This window comes from Triticum dicoccoides, chromosome 5A (assembly GCF_002162155.2).
Source record: "Triticum dicoccoides isolate Atlit2015 ecotype Zavitan chromosome 5A, WEW_v2.0, whole genome shotgun sequence".
Classification (NCBI taxonomy): domain Eukaryota; kingdom Viridiplantae; phylum Streptophyta; class Magnoliopsida; order Poales; family Poaceae; genus Triticum; species Triticum dicoccoides.
The window spans coordinates 686555472-686563140 of NC_041388.1; the positions used below are offsets into that span (position 1 = coordinate 686555472).

A 7669-nucleotide genomic window follows, 5' to 3' on the forward strand; every position below is an offset into this window, starting at 1 on the left:
CACTGGTACAAGTGGGACCAGCTCATACCATGTGATGTCTTGGGCTTTGTTGGCACTGTTGACTTTTTGCCCAAAAGAGAAGTTGCTCTAGATATCTTTATTTGACAGGATATTGATTGGTTTCCTTTCAAATATGTTTCCTGCACATCAATGATAAAAACAAGTCTTTTTTCCTTGAAGGATTAGCGTTAGAAAAATGGGAGAAATATCGAAAACCTTGTGAAAACCACATCAAAACCCTCTTACAAAAGTGACGAAATATCAAGCCATTACACATGCCCTTCCGCCGCTGGAAGGACTACTCCGACGATGGCAAAGACGACGGCGGCGGCACGAACAACGACGGAGGCGCCGATGGATAGCCTGGGACGGCTTGCGAGGTCATCGTCTGCTACAAGCTATTTTAGTTTCTTTTTGGATTTTAGTTGAGTAGACGAAATATCATCTGTTTTATGTAAATTACATCCGGACTTAAGTGAAATCCATCTTGTTTGCTTGGAAATCGTTCGGTTTGTTCAAATCCGCCTTAAAATGTATGCGGGCACAATTGAATGGCCAGCTCTAGTATCATTGTCCACGGATGTGTACAGTCACGCCCGCGGCCAAATATAGTATACGTTTTAGCGGTCAGCGTTGGTATATGCTGAGGACGGTTACGCATCTAACCGATGCGATCCAGCCGCCCAATCCTGATTGTTTTTCATCAACGTAAAATTATAGCGATGGAACATACTTTGTATTGGTTTGAGGTTTCCTTGAACTATACCCACGCTCGGTTGATCGACCCCCGGTAAAGAATTGCTTATTTTGACCCGGGTTAATTATAAATAATTATAACATGTGTAAACTGTAAAACAATCTTCTTCATTAACGTGATCGAGCCATAGTGTCACCTAATTGAACTATAAAAAGTGCAACCATATTCGCATTTATGGAAAGGCCCTAGCTCGTATATCATCATGCCCTTTTATTGCTATCATCTGTACTGAAAGGGTTGGGCACGCTTTGCTGCGTCGTTGGTGTGGTTGGGTTTCTTCAAAGAATAATCACTCTATTTCAAATTTATAAGAAAAGTCAAAAAAATTGATCACATTTGTAGAGAAATATATCAAAATCCATAATATCAAATTGGTATTTTAAAATCATCATGAAATGAATTCCCATTTTTTAGTTTAATATTATGGATGTCAATATTTTTGCTTTGAACTTGGTCAAAGTTAAAGAAATTTGACTTTCTACAAAACTAACACCCTTTATATTTTGACCCATGGGATACTTAGTTTGACGGGTGGGGAGATGATAAAGTGTGTTTATTTTTATTTATAATGCAGATATTTGGTGGGCATTTTGTGGTGTGATTCTATGTTATCCGCTAACCAACCTATATATACGTGTGGAAATTTTTGTGTCGGTAGTCACATGTACTACTATATTGATATTATAATCACATTGCAGCGCTTCTTTTATCCAGGTGGTGAAAGGGTGCACGGGATTGATATGCTTTTATAGGCCGGTTGCTGCTGATTGATTTAAAAAATCCTTGGCCCGACCAAAATCGTAAACTAAATACAAAATTGAATATCTCAATTGAATTAAAGAGCTTCCACATTAAGGAACATAGTAAATTAAAAGAATTGAATGAAAGAGCCTGAGAAAGTGTTGACCCGATCAAAATCGGTTGTTGTTAACTTTCGAGTACATTCAAAGCACTTACCTAGCTTTTCATGTGGCCATGTGTAGACGATGATGTGTATGCAGCTTGTGGTGGACCCCATGTCATGGATGTGTGTCCCAATAGTGTCCCTAAGAATTGGAGTCTCGCCACTAAGTTACTCTGTTATGTTGTGCTTTCCGATACTAGTTATTGAGGCTCATGATTTGTGAACTAAATAATGTAAAATAGCTCTGCCGGTGTTGATTATGTAATCTTGGAGTATACTACATGATATAAGCATACACGGAAAAAAATCATGCAAAGAAAAGGAAGCATTAATCTTGGATGGTCTCATGAACGAAGCCACACTAGCCCGCATAAAGGAGATTAAATATCTTATGTCTCTTCGTGAAGTTTGTATTACTCATGTAAATCGTAGCCAGAATAAGGTTAATGATAGTCTAGCTAATTTTGCTCGTATTGAGGGTAGAACCATGACTTGGTTGGGCTCTGGACCTCACATATCCATAGAGTTGGCTGCGATGGACTGTACAAGCGTAGAGATTGAGTAATACAAGTTTTTTTCACCCGCAAAAAAAGAATAAGCCACACTAGCCCGATGCTTCTGATCGTTAGTCTGATCCCTAGCAATGCCCTTTTCCTTTTTCCAGGAATACGATGGTTGTGAGATAAATCATTTAAAAAACATAAACTATTTTCCTCTATGTTCTTATGGTGTCGAGCCCATAGAGAAACATAATTTGTGATTTGCGAGATGAAACATGTAATTTTCCTTGACATCATGATGCATGTCTTCCCAAAAACGGACATAGTTTCTTTTCCGATCGATGGAAGCAACGGTGAAACCGGGTCGTCGGTTGGACTAATGGTTTGCGAAACAAAAAGATTAAACATAAAGTTAGAGAAGTATTTGCTGACTTCATATAATTTGAGGAGGGAGAGGGAAGACGCCCCATGAAAATGCATGGGTGTGGCTGGTGTTGTCCTTTGTGTTTGGAATCTTCAAAAGAATGGAAGAGATCCTTTGTGCGTGTGGTAGGTATAGTAGAGCTGTCAAACTCACTAGCTAATTGCCTGTGCAACATCAATCTTGCCGGACATATATCTTACATCAATTTTGGTAATATTTAATTTGATGAGATCATGGATAGGGAAAGGTAAGAAAAGTTTTGATTTAGCTAAGAATTGATTGAGTTAATGCAGGAAGTGGTTTTGTGAAAGTATCGATTTATGTTGTTTTTATTAAATTTTTCGCGTCATCGGTCGGGGTTACCGAAAATCAACAAGAATCAAAAAGGAAGCGGAGCAAAGTCCTAGAATTTTCTGGCTTGGCACGTGACGGTGACACGAGAGATGCAGCAAGGAGGGCGTGGGGCCGTTTCAGATCCGATCGCGCCATGGGACATGCAGTCTGCCCTGAACGGCATCCTTATCCTGACGTAATTTAACCACTTTCGGCGGATATTTCTGGACATGCATGCAGCTTGGTTTGGTGGTTCGTCAACCTCATGGAGGACCCCGTCCCGTCCCTCTCTCTCATATTCGCCCGCTCCCCTCACCATCCACTCCAATCATCGAGAGACGTACGCCAGCGAGCGAGCGGCAACCGGAGGAGGAGGCGAGCGATGGCGCGGCGCGGGCCGGTCGAGCTGCGGCGGATCGAGGACCGGACGAGCCGGCAGGTGCGCTTCTCCAAGCGCCGCTCGGGCCTCTTCAAGAAGGCCTTCGAGCTCGGCCTCCTCTGCGACGCCGAGGTCGCGCTGCTCGTCTTCTCCCCCGCCGGCAGGCTCTACGAGTACGCCTCCTCCAGGTATATGCAGGGTGTGCTTTGTGTATTTATTTACCTATATATATCCGCTCCAATAATCGTTATATATATGGACAATTGCCTATAACAAATTTGTTGCTATATCGGTACTAAACCAGCGGCAATTAATATGGATCGAAGGGAGTATTATTTTCTCACTGTACCTTGATAGAACTGTGTTTGAAATTGCCAGCCAAGCCTGCCTAAAGCTTTGAACGTACAGTTTCCAAACGTTAACAGTATCCATTTGTTTTCAGCATAGAAGATACATACGACCGCTATCAGGCATTTGGAGGAGCCGGAAAGAACCTGAATGAAGGCGGTGCAAGTACCAACAATGTAAATTAATCTCTCTAGCTTTTCTTAGTGCATAGCTTAGAGCTAGTTTAGGAGTGGAACATTTAGCTGCCAAGTATAATACTGTGGATTTAATCGGGTCTATATATATATATATATATATGAATTTACTATGGAAATGCACTATACGCAACGCATGATGAAGTGTCTCATGGATTATGTTGACTATGCACCAAGATGACCAGCAAAATGAATGCAAATATGATATTTTTTAGTGTAGCTACTAGCTTATCTGAACAAGTCATCTTTATTTTCTATAATCCAGGTCTAGGTCGTAACTGCAGCATTCAGTATCTAGGATAGCCAAAATTTTATAATTATTTATGTACTCTTTCTAAGCGAGATTGCCTATATATATCCAAATATCTCTGACATGATATGTTGGTTCTGAACCAGGATAAAGATCCTTCCAATATACAGTCAAGACTTAAGGAGATTGCTTCCTGGTAGCCCTCGAGGCCTTTCACAGTACCTTCTACTAGTATGTTATTTACTCTGTTTAGCCCAATGCTGATTATATGCAATCTTGAAGGTCTCTTCAAAACAATGCGGATGACTCAGATGCTAATGAGTTAGAGAAACTGGAGAAACTACTCACTGATGCTTTGGAGAATACAAAATCCAAGAAGGTACACCTAAATGGCTCTGTTGATATTTCTAATCGACCTTTTGTAGCCAAGAATCAAGTTTCTGGTTCCTGTAATCCTGTTGCACCCTTGAGCCATCAGGAAAATGGCTCTGTTTTCGGCCATTTCAACTAATTCAACAGCTCATGGCTTTAGCATGATCTTAGTTCGCTCTCGATGATCTAACTAGACATAAGCAATCACTGGTTCCTTAACAAAAAAATCTCCTACCTAATGGTGTAAGGTAAGTATTTTTCATTTCGATTGGCTATTCTTAAGCACTAGAGATAGTTCAATGATGTAGTTACATCTTGACTCTTGAGATAATGCTCCTGAATGTGTTAGTTCCTATATCTTGGTAAATGATAGGTAAAATAGATAGGATGAAAAACTCATTGGCTACTTCACAGTGCATGTAGCTGTCTTTGATATTTCAGAACGGCTAGTACATTTTCTAAATTCAGCATTAAGCTAGATGTGCTACTCTGGTACAAAGTATAATCCTTGATTGTGTAGAACTACACTTCGATGAACTATCCAGTGATGTGAAGATAGCCGAAGTCAACAGATGTTCTGGCTACACAAGACTCGATGACAAGTGGGTCGCATTGTCATTTTTCTGAGAATTGTGTAGCCCATTCCATAGCAATAGTAGAACCTGTTTGCATTGCAGGCTTAGTACTGCAATGGCAGACAAAATGGAGACATCAGAATGGATCCTGTCAGTTACATGCAAACAGGAAATTAAGTTTTGGAAGAAAACTTGGCATGAGAGTTCAATCAATAGAAAGGCTATTCACAAGGCTTTTTGCTGTGCAAAGCAGGACAGGATACTACTGTATCCTCTGAATCCATGCACAAAGACTTGATAACAAGCTTTGGTTTGCTGTCGCTGGAGTGCAGATGTTGGCGCAACGAAACAGAGGCGCGAGGGGCGGGAACTCCATCAGTCCTAGGGAACAAGAGGAAGGAAGGAGCTGAGTAGTCTATATGTGTAATGCATGTATTTGCTGATGCCACACTGCTGCCTTGCCTTGTGCTTTTCCTATCAGTCTGTTGTCAGTCTTCACTGCTGCTAGTGTCATACGCAGCTGCGTGAAAAATAAGTTTACGTGGATGTGCACTTTATATAAACTAGGTCATGATTACCCCGCACGTTGCTGCAGGAAATTAAAAGATTATTTTTGGATGTATTATATTTATGCATGAACAAAATGACTTAAATCGAAAGCTTTATTTTCAAAATTAATTATGTGTGAACAAAGAGTATGCATGTACGTTGGACCATTGGAGTTGCAACAATTAAATTGAGGTTTCGGCAAAAAAAACAATTAAATTGGGGTATGCATGTGCTACACAATGGTGTTAGTGGATGCTGTTGTGGACATTTGGTGATGTGGAGGGTGGAGGGCTGCATGTTGAGAGAATTAGAGTTAATGTGGATCAACTATTTAGGTATATATATAGGATAACCTGACGTAGATGTTGTTACCCTCTTAGGCTGGTTTTTTATTCCATTCCACATTGCTGATTTGGGATTTCTGTGTCGCTTGTTTATATGAGGCATGACGCAAAAGAAGCAGGATAAGCAGAACATGTTGCTGTATTGAGCGATTCGTCGTCGGTTCGGTGGTTCGTGCATGTGTTGCCTGCAAAGTCAAGATTGCTGGCCAACAAGGATCGCAGTGTACGTATCATAGATTGTTCTCAACTATGGTAGAGAGCCTAGGGTGCAAATCAAGGAACAAGGGTGTGATATTTTGACTGGAACTAGCAGAAGAAGCTCTGCTTTTGCATATAAGAAGAGGGTAATTTTACAAGTTACAGGAATGTGACCAGGCCATGGAAAAAAAGAAAAGAAAATAAAGAAAGTCACTCGTGCTAACACGCCCACACTTTTACTAATGGACCGTCGGATCCGAGCTCAAGTCCCCTTGACCCAGATTTGGGTGCTTCGAGTTGTGAAAACTTGAGTCTCAAATATTTCCCTGAAATCTTGAAATTATTATTCAAACCTTGAAATAGAAGAATTTTTTTATTCACTATCATGTAAGGAACTACCCCATTTTATTTTCTCATTACAGCTCTTTGTGGTGTGATATAGCACGTCCTAACAATCTTCAACTAATTTTATCCATGCTCCATGAAAGAATGTAAATAAAAGCTGAAGAAGGAGCAGTAGCATATTTCCAATATATGAGTAGCATTTTTGTCACAAAATGCTAAGATAAATTGGTCCTCACACTCCCCAGTCAAACTGGCAGTAACTGTGTCCCTTGATGTACCATTGTGTCCAATAGTGAAAAATGAAAAAAATGACTAATTCAAGCATTTTCAAGTGCATGGCATGGGACAGTCATTTGCAGAGTGGCCATGTCTCCAGACATCGCAATCCGCTACAAAACCTGTAAACAATACCGCGACGAACTGTCACAGCAGCAACCTCTTTGCCATAATGCAGCCTTGCGACTGTATTTCGATCATTTGACGACCATAGCACTGCTTCATGAAGCTCCCCTTCCTTCCAGCGGATGTCGACGGTCACATCACCGCGGGCCTTCAGCCCTTTGACGCTGCCCGTGGGCCACCTATCTCTCGGCAGAGCGGGGAGCAAATAAAGGTCACTCTGTGTGCTCTGGATCAACATCTCAGCAAGGGCAGCTGCAAATCTGTCAGAACAGAAAGAGCGGGATCAGAAATGCTTCTTTAGTTTCTGAAGACTCAGATGCCATGGTGAGGAGTTGGGAGGTCGATGTACCCGAAGTTTGCGTCTATTTGGAATGGCGGGTGTGCTGTCCACAGATTGGTATAGAGTCCTCCTTCAAACTCAACCTTACCACCGGGAGGAACCAAGGTGATCAGCTTTAAAACCATTCTGTATGCATTTTCACTGTTCAGAAGACGCGCCCACAAAGCCATTTTCCATGTAGTTGACCATCCGGGGCCATCTTCACCTGTCAGCAAGAGGGAGAGATGAGATAAATTAGATAAAATGTGTCAATAGTAGTCCAATGTGTCCAGCTTTTGAGTTGAGCTAACCTCTTTTGTAAAGGCTATTGGCAACAGCTTCACAAACATCAGGGTCATTATCCATGGCTATAGTATGTCCAGGGTAAAGTCCAAAGAGATGCGACAGGTGCCTATGTTGGACTTCTGGGTCCTTAAAATCTAGTGCCTGCATTAACATGTATGACACAAATCATT

General features: G+C 41.3%; 2 protein-coding genes across 7 annotated transcripts in view; one reads left to right on the plus strand and one right to left on the minus strand.

Annotated features, from left to right (window-relative positions):
• Positions 1-3139: 3139 nt before the first annotated feature.
• LOC119304163 (MADS-box transcription factor 51-like) lies at positions 3140-5658 on the plus strand. Of its 6 annotated transcripts, XM_037581334.1 has the most exons (6): positions 3142-3485; positions 3740-3821; positions 4236-4285; positions 4372-4468; positions 4982-5063; positions 5139-5658. In XM_037581334.1, exons 1-5 carry the CDS (start codon positions 3184-3186, stop codon positions 5012-5014), a joined length of 564 nt encoding a protein of 187 aa, XP_037437231.1. In that variant the 5' UTR covers positions 3142-3183; the 3' UTR covers positions 5015-5063; positions 5139-5658. The 6 variants fall into 6 exon arrangements, 5 of the variants coding, with proteins under 5 accessions (XP_037437226.1, XP_037437229.1, XP_037437231.1 ...); XR_005148122.1 differs by having other exon boundaries at positions 3140-3485; positions 4372-5063; XM_037581332.1 differs by lacking the exon at positions 4982-5063 and having other exon boundaries at positions 3141-3485; positions 5290-5658.
• A 186-nt stretch (positions 5659-5844) lies between these two features.
• LOC119304164 (alpha-L-fucosidase 2-like) overlaps positions 5845-7669 on the minus strand; it is an 11562-nt gene continuing 9737 nt past the window's right edge. Inside the window, exons 8-10 of the mRNA XM_037581335.1 lie at positions 7505-7653; positions 7224-7419; positions 5845-7134 (exon numbers count right to left, since the gene is read on the minus strand). Coding sequence (XP_037437232.1) covers positions 6822-7134; positions 7224-7419; positions 7505-7653 — 658 coding nt within the window. The 3' untranslated portion in view covers positions 5845-6821. The remainder of the gene's footprint in view (positions 7135-7223; positions 7420-7504; positions 7654-7669) is intronic.

Coding starts and splice junctions, on each gene's coding strand:
- LOC119304163 (XM_037581329.1), top strand. CDS start 3,184: ATGGAGGACCCCGTCCCGTCCCTCTCTCTCATATTCGCCCGCTCCCCT. Junction 3,822..4,235: donor GCGGTGCAAGTACCAACAAT/GTAAATTAATCT, acceptor GTTCTGAACCAG/GATAAAGATCCTTCCAATAT. Junction 4,286..4,371: donor CTTAAGGAGATTGCTTCCTG/GTAGCCCTCGAG, acceptor GCAATCTTGAAG/GTCTCTTCAAAACAATGCGG.